Raw genomic sequence first — 12793 nt, 5'->3', positions numbered from 1 at the left:
CCTACGGCTCTCTGGATATCCACTTAATCCTCTACTCGTCCATATGCCCTTCAAGCATCCCGCGTTGCATCACGCGCAACGTGGAATACCTCGACCGTACCAATTCCGATTACCTTCCTTCGACGTACTGCCTACCTTTTCTCTTCGGAGAATCTATCGATGTTCGCTGCATTTTCGAAACTATCTCGCGAACGCGCCTTTTTCTCGGAAGTAAGTCCTTTAAAGTAATCTTCGATTACGCTTCGAAAAGTCAGCGATAAAAACCCTCTGCACAGTTTATTCAAAAATGTTTCGGTATCTTTGCCGGGACCAAACTCCATCGACCATCTACGAACGAGTCGACAGCGAGTCTCGTGAGCCGTTGCACATCAGGATCTCGTTATCTGTCGCGCGTAAAACGAACGCGTGTTAGCTCGATTAAAACGGCGACATACATTATCCGACTATACAGTTGATACGTAGTTGATAATATCGTTCTAAATTCAACGTATGTCGATCTGTAATATTTCTATTATATTTGTAATTGAAACGAAACGGACGGAATATGGGTAAACCGAAAGAGAGCAGGAATATTCTGTTAGAAACGAACCGGATACAGGCCAGTTAGACAAACTTGAGCCAACGGCGCATATGCATGAAAACTACTCGGCATGACGTCTTTGTGTCCCAGTTAAAACAATTTAGAAGACCGTTCTACGGCCAAGTCGAGTTGTTCTAAGAGGGCTCGATCGTTTCGAATCGCCTGTGGAGTAATTGATCCACCGCGAAGGCAATTTGCCTCCGGTGGATCCTTGGAGCTTACGAGGCGGTCATCGATGTCGAAGCGAAGGCTTTCGTGTCCCATTTATTTCGGGAAAATCTAATCGTCCTATCACCGCGTCGCGTCGCGTCGGATCAAAGTAATTCGCGTCAAAGACTCACCTAAACTTCTTCCTGAGGGCCTCTCTGCCGAGAATGATGATTCGTCTTCGATGAATCGGAGTCCAACGCTTCTTGCCGAGTCGAATACCCTCTCGAAACGATTGGCTCCACGTCGATAACGTGTTCGTCGTCGCCCAGGATGAAACTAGTCTTCTTGTGCGTATCCTTGGATTTGTGGTTGTCGCCTAAACTCGATCTTCTGGAGGAAGGTAAAGGTTGAGGCGGAGGCTCGCGATACGTCTCTCCTGATTCAGCGAACTTGGTGTGTCTAGACGAACGAAAACCAGATCGCCAGTAAATTCGATATTCTCGTAGAAAGAAACGCGTATAAGCGTTGGAAAGTTCTTTCTTTTACCTGGGTTCTAAATGCTGTCGAGAAGGTGACTTCGGAGGTGGGTTCGAGAGAACTGGAATCTGATCCATGGCCGTTCTCGAGCTGGATCTTCTTATTACGTCTACGTTCGATCTAGATTCGCTTTTTCTCGAGTCGAGGGTGCACCTCGACGCTTCTCTGTGCATTCTTTTCTCGTCTTTACCGGGTACGCGATTTTTCCTTAACGTCGCGTTTATGTCCTCCAGCACGCGATTGTAATCTTCCTGGCTCGTAGCGTCCTCCTGAACGTGGCCAGCGGGATGAGGTTCGTTATCCAGAAACTGAAACGATCGGGGATGCGATCAAGTTTATCGTGTTTCCCGATAGTCTCTAATGGGATACAACGAGTTACAAATCGTACCCTATAATACGCAACAGATATTCCAAGTTTCTCGATAAAGCATAAAATATAGAAAATACGCGTGTACGTACCTCGTTCTGCGTATAAAATGTCGCTTGTTTCCCGTCGGTTTGTCCACTTTGCATACTCTCGCGTCTCAAAGAACCATCAGGGCCGGTGATCATGACTGGAATCGGAGTCAGTGGCGTCATCGGAACGTTCATGTGTAATCCGCCGGTAGACGATGCTAAGCTGGAACCGGATCCGGTGGTCAAAGAACTGCTGGATACGTCGCGATAATGAGCGAATCCACCGGTGCTCATACGTTCTGAAATTATACACAGAGAATCTGAATCCGTGATAATCCAAGAGTCGATGCACCAGAAACATCCTGCGCCGATCGGACGTTCCAACAATCTGGTTTCTCCTTCTCGAAGACGAGTCGAGTCGAATTAATTTCTTTTTTTTTTCTTCAAATGGTACGGTCTCTTTTTGCTATTCGGTTTTCATCGCGTACGCGAGATTCGTTCAAAGACGATTTGTTCGCTAAAAATGATTATTTTCGAAAGACTTTTTTCCGATTTTTGTCCGATATGGCATTCGATGCGTGAAATTGCCTCGCGAGAGGTTTGCACCACGGATTCGATGAACACGGTCGACCGAACGATCGTCGATAACGTAGAGATCGCTTTTTACGATTGTCCTCGATGTTTCGAACGGATTTAATTATCGTTGTCCTTTAATCGTGAAAATTGTTTTGGAAAACTCGTTAAAATTGAATATTTCCCGTACCTCCCTTCGCGCGTTGCATCGCTCTTATTTTATCCAAATCAGCCGCCGAACACAACGGTGTATCGACCTCGTACGTGTTGTTGAACAAAGTATAGTTCACTTCGTACTCCCCGGTCTCTTTTTTGAACGTGATTATGTGTTCGAACCTGTGACCCCATAAAATCTCTGACGGCAGATACGAACTTCTGGCCTGAGTAGTCATGCCTGTCGACTCGATCACGCCTGAAATCATCGAATTAGTGTCATTTTTCTTCACGGACTTTCGTTCTTTCAAATATTACGAGACTTTTGACGAACGCGTATATTAAAAGATCTACGTATAAGCATTCGTGGATATTTTTACGTAACGTATTTTTAGTTTACCGTTTCGAATTACAAGCATGACGGTTAATAAATCGTAATTTTAAAAGTAACGTTTTACCCTCTAATATAACTACGATCTCGAACCGTTCGCGCAGCATATCGCTTGCCGATATGTGATAAAGCGGCGATTGTTCGTCGATCTTGTGTACGATGGTTGTCGGCCAAATAAAGAATATCTTGTCCTCTTCCCCGTCGCCGCCTACTTTCAGTTCCGTCTGAAAGAACGGCAACAATTCTCCTTCCCTGGTTACCTGAAATTCCAACAGACGTTTTACGTCGATATCGGAGACAAGAGTAAATCCCGAAGATAAAGATATCGAAATATTGTAAGATCGAAGCGAAAGCACAAAATGTCTTTAGCGAAAACTCACCTTTCTTTTGATCATCTGAGCTCTGACGTGAGCTTCGATAATGTGGCTTTTTCTCATGTCACCGACACGAAACATCAGACACGGTTGACCGTCCCTTTGACATATCACGGCATTTCTTGAAAATAACAATGTCTGTGTCCTCTTCTTTGGTCGAGACAATTTCGCGAACACTATACCGACCATAAAGGCCTGCAGGATCACGCCGGTCATCGATTGGATGCATATGACGAACACCGCCTCTGGACACTCGTCCGTCGGATGTTTCGATCCGTACCTACAAAGTTTATCGAACGTTATCGATATGTAATGCGTAATAATTAAAAGACACGTTTCTCTTAACGGTTGCTCGAGTCGAGTATTTCCATTAGAATTCAATTAATTCTCAATCGATATTCTATTCTCGAACCGGTTCAGAAGATAAGTGGATATTCGAATATCTACACGTACCTTTTCAATAACTTTTCGATATCGCATAGAATAAGAAAAGTGCAATAAAGTATCCGGTTATACGGTATTTCTCGATTAAACGTACTTTTGGAAATTTAGTTATCGACCTAAGATTACGATCGTTTCCGTATCGAGCGTGGACCAGACAACGCGACGAACGAACGCGAACGTTCCTCGACAAATAGTTTGCTTAAAAGCTTAAAAAGTACGTTATACCGAGGTATACTTGAAACGCGCATAGTACTTTTTCAGGATTCTAGATACCTCCTGTTCAAGGCTCGATATCATGCATAGTTATCGGTATATCTTGTCGAGTTTCTAAGACGAGAAATCTTGATGAATTCGTTCTTTATTCTTATTCTTCTCGTTCGTTAATGTCCTAACAGCGAGTCCCATTCTAGCGCACGATCAGTTAAGTCAATGTTAAATAATCGAAGGGAGGGAAAGTCGATCCAAAAGCGGCTGTGTGATTAATAGCGTCTGAAACGGGTTCGAATCACTGATCAAAAATAATAGAGGATCCGCGACAAAAGTGATTAGTCACCCGATCGTGTGCTGAGTCTCGATCGAGAAGAGAAAGGAGCTGGTGAATCCGCGTATGTCGACGATACAGGGGGTGAAGGTCGCATTCGGATTGGTATAGTTCTCCGGATCGAGATCTCCGTGACTGTACGCGATTAACCACCATATCAACGCGAAACCAAGCCAGGAGAGCAGAAAATTCATGGAGAACACCAACAGTGTCCAGCGCCATTGTGCGTCCACCAGTGTCGTGAAAATGTCCTGTAACGAAAACGAACAGTTTACTATTCGATTGATCGAACGATCGGTATACCTAGCGAATGAATCGGTTTCGCGATCGCGAGAATATCTGAAAGATCGAGAAAAACTAATTTTATTGTTAATATCCGCAACGTACCGTAAACGTTTCGATCGGATCAGAATACGCGGATTACGTGAAAGCGTACGGCATAGGTCGAAAGAAGTTGGCAAGTAATCGCGTTCACAAAATAGATCGAGACACGCACAGTTCGTCTCCTTCTACTGGACGAAGAAGATCGTATAAAAAAGGAAAACGATCGTTTTTACTGGCAGAAACTGTTGCGATCGCCTTGAACGATGCACGCGTTTCGCAGAGGTGAACCGGCACACGCGTACGATTTTAGAAATGCTTTAAAATTACCTGAAGGTAACGGCGCCGTCGTTTGGCGACATTTCCTTGTACGACATTGCAATCACCGTGCTTGAAAACCACCCTCTTTCGTATCCTTCGAGAACTGAATCTCGTTTGTCGGTATCTGAAAACAATCGATATCGTTAACCTTTCGTATCGTCTTCGTATCTTAATTGCAAGATTAAGACTTGGAAAACAAGCGGAGCTCGATATATTATTATCTTATTATTTGCTTATAATTTCGACAATTTATGTGCTCGGTTTCGGCTTAGTATTTTCACTGTAATTTTCTTTTTCTCTTCTAGTATAGTCTAGCTAACCATCTATTTAAAGGATCGACAAATTCTTATGTTTACAGTTTTTTTCCTCAAAAATATTCGTATTCAAGCGATCAGTCTATACTGCAGGTTCGATAATCGTTATTTCAGTTTTGCTTTTCTTTCTTTTAACGAGGGTTGAATCGTAAGTGTAAGTAGAAGAGTCGTGGCCGTTCAGACAACCGGTTGATATTTTATTTCCTCTTGGTTCGACGAAAGAAATGGTAACACAGTTGCGTTTCTCGGTAAACGGAGAACGAGACGCCAGTCCGCCTCCCACGGCTACTCTAAAGGCCGTTTAAAACGGTCGTTTCGCCTGCTCCGAAATATACGAAGTTTAATGCCAGAGGACGTAATTTATCGGTGAACAGCTTTCGTACGAGCCAGGACAGAAATCGATCGAAGGCAATCTGCCAAAAAATCGACAGACGAAGGAAAACCTGCTCGTTGTCCGTTACCACGTGACTCATGATTTTCGATCGACCATAATTTCGAGGGCCAGCACTTTTGTCGAAAATTTCGTCCACACGAATCGACGCGTGTCATCGGATCCGTTAACGATAGAGGACATACATACGTAGAACAAGTAACGACTCGGTACGAACAAGAAATTCGGTAGCCTCGTTTTCGAACTTAACGGATGGTTAATGGATTCTATGAAGCGAACAAAACAAAGTTCGATTCCTCTATAAATTTCGTGCTATCGGATTTGCCGTGTACGCGAAAACGTGTTCGAAGGAACACGAGTCGTCCAAATATTTGATCGATCTTGTTTTATTTGGGCCATCGACGTTGGCTCACGGCATAAAGGAACGTTCGAGGAAGATGTTGACACTAGTTGATCGACCTTAATAATTCGCGTAAGAGATCGTAATTTAGTTGTACGTAAATCGAGCCGTCTTCTAGCGCAAACGAGCAAATTTCGCGAAATCCTTTTCATCGGGATAAACCGAAAGCACTTCGGATGCCACGGAGTAGACGGTTGACCTCTCCAAGAATATCGAGTCGAGTCTTCCGCTAAAAATACATCCTGAAAGGTTTTCCTCGTGCGTGACGTACTGGATTTTCGAAGTTTCGTCGTCGAACGTTGCGCTGGACGTTCGGCGAAGAACTGACCGATTTCGAAGACAGACTGGATCACCGAACTTTATCGAATAGGGAAGGAGAACAGCTACTTGTTGCGTTCGAAGCTTGAACGGTCGTTCAGATGTATAAAAGGCTATTGAGCGTAAAGTCGGAAAGCTTTGCCTCCAGAATTATCGACGAATAATTTGCCGCTTACCAAAGAGGTTGGTTAACACGCTTTAGAAACCGTTGGTACAAAAGTTTCCTTATCGTCGAAACTTTGACGTTTTTGACCAGAGTCGAAAGTTTCTTGCTTATCGATCATTTTAAACGAGCAGCCAGCGGTTTTAAAGAAAATTATCATTATTAGCTACGATATACGGTTTACTTGGAAAAATGTACGCGCTTTAAAAATGAAAGGAAGCGACAATAAGCGCGACAGCATTTAACGAGAACTTCCGGATGAGATTGAAAGTTCCAGTTACGCGCGGCTAGACGATACGCGCGAGTTCCCGTCTGATCGACTTGACCAAAAATAAGCGCGGCCATGAGGAACACCGAAAATTCGTAAAGCTAGACAAGATCGAGATTAAAACAGTCGGGCTCGGCTGTTTACAGACGGTGTTGCGCACTCACGGATTATTACGATTCTCGTGTCAAAGGCGCTAAGCTTTTCTTGCCAGAATACGACGCGATCTCTTTGAATTTGCCCTTCCTTGTTCCTGAACGCGACGCTGTACAAGGAAACACGAGCTTTCCCTCTTTTTCTATAATAGTCATAACGTAAGTTAGAGTTTGTCGGGCGTTGGAACGAAACCATCTCGGTAAAATGGCATCGTGTATTCGTGTTTAGGTCGAGACTTTTGTTCGCGTGGTTATTCCGACGAAACGAAAGAAATGTTCGGCAAGATAGAATCGTGTAGACGAAAATAGGTTGAAAATGTAAGATAAAATTTGTTCGTATCGTAGATACAGGAGGTTCGGAAGGTTCAGTTTGACTCGATTGGTCATTTTGGCAAACGACGTTCTAAATTCGCGTGGTTTCGCATCTTTCAACCCTGACATATTGACCCAAGATAAAAATAGATTAAGACTCGTACACGTGTTCGAGCCGTTGCTTAGATAGAGGCTGGAAAATGTCGCGCGGAGACGCGAAAACGTGGAAGATTCTCTTTCCTGTCTCGGAAAACCGGCGAAACCCGCGAGATTCGTAACGCGCGGGAGCATGGACTATCTTCGATCTTACTTAGCGATCGCGGAGAGCAATTCCGCTTCTTGTTCGTTTCCTAAAGTTTAAAAAATAGAAGCATCGATTAGGAAATACGCTCGCAACGGAGTTTCGAAAGCTTCTCGACCCACGCGTCCGTTAAAACGGAGCGATTTAGAGCAGACACGAGAAAGTGGCTGTGATTATGATAACTAGCCGCAATAAACCTAATGACATAAACCGTTCAAAGAGATTGTTGTTTAAAGAATGTAAACGGCCACACGAAACGAGCATTAACTCGACAGTTGGAAATTGCTCTTGATCGAAATTCTTCTATTTCTCCATAATAGTTCGATAGTTTTTATTTGTAGCGACCATAGGTAACGTAACACGTGGCTGTAGGACGCGTGGTAACGGTGAATAGAATTGGGCACTTAATATGCCTTAATATCCATCGGGTGGGAAAACGTGGGAAAACGTGGAAAAAGACGCGATCCTGTCGCGATAAGAATTTTCCGTACTTTTGCAACTCCTCTCTCCAGGCAGCTTCTCCGGAGGTGGTCGCTTTTACGACCAACATGGAAACTTGAGAAAGCGCCCTTCGTAAGCCGGACAATGCCATTCCTTCGCCCAAGTGGACCTTTCCAGAACCCGAAGAACTCGGGGAGAGGGTTTTCGACGTCGTACCGTCCATTTCTTTCTTTTCTCCTCGATTCTCTCCCACTCGAATTCGATTCGAATAAACGACAGCGTCTCGGAAACACTCGTTTATCGTTTATCGTTTATCGTTTGTCATTTATCGTATCACTTGCACGCATGGTCGATCGCACCGTGGCAACGATTAATCCCCGTCTTTACGTTTCTAAACGAAATTCAGTCGTAAAAATAAATGCCCGAGAATCTAATTAATCGTGGACTTGGCTTAACGCGTCTATTTTAAAGTACTACGCGTTGGAAAAAAGAAGGGAAGAAAGAAAGAAAGAAAGAAAGAAAGAAGGAAAGGAAGATGAACAATGACTCGACATTCGGTAGTCGTCGAGTAGCCGACACACATGTATTTCGGTTGGAGCTGCAACGGAATTTCGCCGTCTAAGTTTAAGCTTTCTCGAGCGAGGCCGCGGTTCTAGCGGATGCTCTCAACACAGAACGAATAAAGAACGCATCGTCAGAGCCAAATATCGCAACGTGTCCAGAGCCACTGGAAAATCCAGATCAGTCTTTTGCACCACATCCGTTTATCCACGAATTTCCTTCGCGATTATCCAACGAATCGCGCTCGATTCTCGCGTGCACTCTGACTTTCGAGTCTTCGCTTTCGCTACACTGTTACTCCTCGTCGATTCGACGAACGATGTTTTTCTTCGGAATCGAAAACGAAGGAAAATTGATCTTTTCGAAAAATTCTAGTTCGCACCGATTTACGCACTCCGCGGACTATTTATAAAGAGGTCGCGTCATCGGGGAAAGTGACCGAGAAATATAAAAAAAGTACGATTCAAGGTAAAGTCGAGGATGAGAAGAGGACGGTGACGATCGCGAAGAACGGGGAACGGAAAGGTAGTTAATTAAGTATCGTTAACGGTTCGTTAGCGAACTGAGGCTCGGCAGATACTGAAGCGATCCAATTTCGACCCTTGGCCAGCGAATTTCCCTTTTGTCTTTGCACGCCAGATTGGCACGGTTCGCCAATCGGCCAGATTCGTTTCAGCCGCCAGAGATGGAGCCTCGATGACACCGAACACTATTTCTAAACAGATGATCCTTCTAACCGGCCGATTTTCGTTAATGATCGCTCGAGATTCGCCGAACCGTTTAATCGCGATATTCGTCGGTCAATCCGACGACGGTTTTATCTCTTCTTTAGAACTCGTATCGCGTCAGAGACAATTTTTTAAGGGATGAATCAGAGTTCGATGAATCGCGATAGCGTGAAAAGTTTGATTTACTCGAACGAATTCGATGTCGAGACTCGCGCTCCTGAGCGATTATTCGTCGGTTCGAATGTAAGGTCATGAAAAGGGCAAAAATGCAAAAGTTACGGGTATATTAACGTGGACGTTACTTTGGATAAAATAGTGATCGTACGGTCACGTAAGACGTCTCGTTGCGTCGCGTCGTTTCGGGAATCCCTGTTTCCCACCGACGCGACGGCGTCTTCCGCAATTAGGTGCTTCTATTCTTGTCGCGAAAAGCAGGATTTCTGCCGATCGTGGCAACGAAACGGGAACGGTAAGACGCTATTTTCGCGGGGTCGCGAGCCATGTATTGTGATCCAGTTTTCATCGCGATGTTGTGGATATTTCTGACGGCGCCTACGAAAATTTCGCGGCGTCTTCGACGAAATTACCGTACACCTTTCGCTCGAAAAGCGTTCCAACAAAATTAGCATTACTTTTTTTTAACGCATACCGGGAACGTTGAAATAATGACCGTATGTACGCTTCTCTTCGGAAGCGTCCTTTTCTTTTTTGGTAAAGTAAGGAGAAAAATTGATGAAATACTTACAAATAATACGGCAGAAAAGCGAGGTTCATTCTATTCGAAGTGTCACGGCATTCTATTACGTTTCCAGTGCAAATGCATTACGCGCAAACATCGTTTGCGAATGCGTTGAAAGAATGAGCGTTTTTATGGAATTCTATTATCTATGCTTGAAAATGAAACTAATTATAATTCATACAACCGTTAATAAGCTTGATAACGATAAATCGAAACGTTATAATTTCCCTCTGCAAAGTGCGCACACAACCGGACAAGGACGCGTCGTGGAAAAATAATAAAAGACGGATGAACCTGCTGAGCAAAGGTCCAGTCTCTCCTTTGAAACTGATCCTGCTGAACGTTCTTCTCTGGAAATTGCTGAGAATGCCCCGTTTCTGTTTGTCCGCGTTGGTTCTGCCGATTTCGTCCGCGGAATCATCGCACACTTTTACAGCGACCGTGGCCGTAGGTACAGTCGAATTAACGAGTAGCTCGTTCAATGGCACTATGCTGTTAACGTTTTCGCTGGTATGCTCTTCCGATTCGTCGTTGGTTCCTTTCGTGAAAGAACGTTTATTAGGCATAAGCATTTCGTTGAACGATTCCGATGCCAGCCGTGTTTCGCCCCTCGTTTTCTCTTTCACTGAGTCCACGGAAAAATTGCTCGATCAGTTTTCTTTTTTCGAACATCCGAACAGACGGTCGTAAAACGATACCGTTTCGCTTCTCCTTTCCTCGTCGACATGGCAGCGCGTGGATTCGTTCGATCGCCGAAAAACGAGCGACATCGATTCGCGCGTAAAATCGTTTCGAAACGATCGATTCGTCGAATATAAAGAGCGAACGATAACGCTTGTTGACGTCAATCGAAAATTATGATTCGCCGCGAGCACCGCCGATTAACATTATCGCGTTCGCATTTTTCTATTACGATTACGAGCACTTCCGTCATTTGATAGGCCGAAAATAGCGTCGAAAGAAAGTCGCGCACGGCCGTCGACGCTTCCGCGAGTGTCCCTTCGTTTACGATACAGAACGAAGCGACGAGGTTAAAATTCACGCGAGTTCGTTCCAAGTTCCACGGCCACGTTCGCGCGTTGCCCGTACGATTCCTCGCGTACTATAAGCGTACATTCTATCGTTTATTCTCGTCCAGGTTCGTCATCGTTATCACTTTTCCGCGGTGCTCGCGCACGATCTATCTACGTTCGCTTCGTGCTCGAAACGATCTAGGTTAGATCTAGCTTAGACCCTTTCCTCCTCCGGATACTCCGCTTCGTCGTTTCCACCGAAAAACGCGATCTTCTCAGCTTCTTTATTTCGTAAGAGAGATCCGAGTTCTCCGTTCGTCACGACTCGAGTACGGAATATAGGGATGCGAGCAACTCCGCGGCCAACACGTGTATTTGTCCAGTTGTTGGCGTTTCCGTGCACGGATTGCGCGCTATTTCCAGCATTCGAACACCCTGGTCCGCGCGAATATCCTCGTTACCGAGATCATTCATAATTTACCGTAACTAGTCGTAGCGTTGTTTGCGCGCGTACGCGACCACGCGTCTATATACCACGTATGCAACTTGCGTTCGGAACGAGTTGCATAAGAATTCCTCCGCTGCTTCGCTGTCGTGACACTTCCGCTGTGTTTCTTCTTGCATCTACTCTGTCCGACTGATCGGATCGAAACGAACCGAACGAGCGTATCTCTCGATTTTATCCTTTAACCGTTGCCGATAGTTGTTTTCATTATCTAAACACCGATAATCGTCGCAGCCACTGTGTAAGCACCGTTAATTGTCGTTTTCGCGACACAATCACCGATAACTGTCGCTCGCGCTACTTAAGCACCATCGATTATTCATCCAGCGTTTACTCACTTTTCACCGATTAATTTTGCTCTCTGGACTGCAACTGGGACCGTTAACAAAACTTAATTATGTAGCTCGATCGGCGCTGTAAACCGCTCTTCGAAATTCTAATTCCAAGTAGCTCGCGTTTACATATTCTCGTGCATTTTAGTTAAGCCTTTTTTAATCGCTAATTGCTTTCTGACGCTTTCATCGTTTCGTAGAAGCAGCACTAGAACTTTGAACGCTTATAGCGCAGTCTGTGGGGAAGAGAGGAGTTACGTTCGAAGCTTGCTCGATTCGGTTAACGATACTCTTTTAAACTAGTCCAGTTTCGTCGCGATCTTTCGCCGAACGAATTGTAACGACGATCTTTCGTTAACAGCTCCGATCGAAGTTCCCGCGATCCAAGCACTATCGATTATCGATCGAATCGTCTAAGCATCGTCGATGTCCCGTCGATCGTTGATCTCTCCGTCAAAGATTAGCGTCGATCGTCGACCTCGGTGCTGGAACGGCGTCGATCATCGATCCCGTTGACGAAGCACTATCGGTCGACGCTGAAAGCCGGCGAAAACCCGCTTGGAATCTGTCAACGCGAGAACCACTTCTAAGATTGCGTGCGCCACGGTATAAGCGAAAATAATCCACAGTCGCGAGCTAACCCGAACTCGTATGTTAACGAATACGCTCGTACACGCGTACGAGTATTCTTGGAGATGGGTGTGCGTGTTGAAACACGCGGAAAGGTGCGCACGCAAACTGTAAATGCCGCGCCGCGCCGCGTCGCGCCGCGCCGAGCAGAGTCGGCGTTGCGAGGGAAAACGCGACTCACCGACGAACTTGTCCAAACGGAATACGCTCGTGTGTTCGACTACGCGCTTGCGGATACTAGAAAGACCCAACATGTGGGCAGGGACAGAGATAAGATTAGGTGGAACGGTTTTACCGGACATCTTTAACAGAAATTCTTATCGCGGTTCTTCTACTATTCGCTATCTATTTTGCTTGGCGAACTAATTTTTCATACTATTCGCATTGGCGTAAGTTAGCGGTCGGCACAAGGCTGGCCTACCCCCATCGAAACGATAGCCTGGA

At 45.1% G+C, this 12793-nt stretch overlaps 1 protein-coding gene and 1 long non-coding RNA gene across 6 annotated transcripts in view; one reads left to right on the top strand and one right to left on the bottom strand.

The window, feature by feature from the left end:
* Positions 1-12565, bottom strand: part of LOC100875023 (ATP-sensitive inward rectifier potassium channel 12) — a 28341-nt gene extending 15776 nt beyond the window's left edge. The window contains exons 1-9 of one of the 5 annotated variants that reach the window (XM_012297239.2): positions 10164-12560; positions 4791-4905; positions 4152-4390; positions 3161-3434; positions 2848-3040; positions 2427-2648; positions 1727-1962; positions 1277-1575; positions 922-1189 (exon numbers count right to left, since the gene is read on the bottom strand). In XM_012297239.2, coding sequence (XP_012152629.2) covers positions 922-1189; positions 1277-1575; positions 1727-1962; positions 2427-2648; positions 2848-3040; positions 3161-3434; positions 4152-4390; positions 4791-4905; positions 10164-10441 — 2124 coding nt within the window. In that variant the 5' untranslated portion in view covers positions 10442-12560. Of the gene's footprint in view, positions 1-921; positions 1190-1276; positions 1625-1726; positions 1963-2426; positions 2649-2847; positions 3041-3160; positions 3435-4151; positions 4391-4790; positions 4906-7891; positions 8080-9875; positions 9920-10163 lie in introns of those variants that run through there. The other 4 variants (XM_012297237.2, XM_076535127.1, XM_012297240.2 and 1 more) reach the window with 4 other exon arrangements.
* Positions 1-12793, top strand: part of LOC143265084 (uncharacterized) — a 79729-nt gene that overhangs the window by 28277 nt on the left and 38659 nt on the right. The window lies entirely within an intron of this gene.

Source organism: Megachile rotundata, chromosome 8, assembly GCF_050947335.1.
Source record: "Megachile rotundata isolate GNS110a chromosome 8, iyMegRotu1, whole genome shotgun sequence".
Classification (NCBI taxonomy): domain Eukaryota; kingdom Metazoa; phylum Arthropoda; class Insecta; order Hymenoptera; family Megachilidae; genus Megachile; species Megachile rotundata.
Note: the sequence above shows the minus strand (reverse complement) of the source record. Positions and strands in the feature narration are given on the sequence as shown.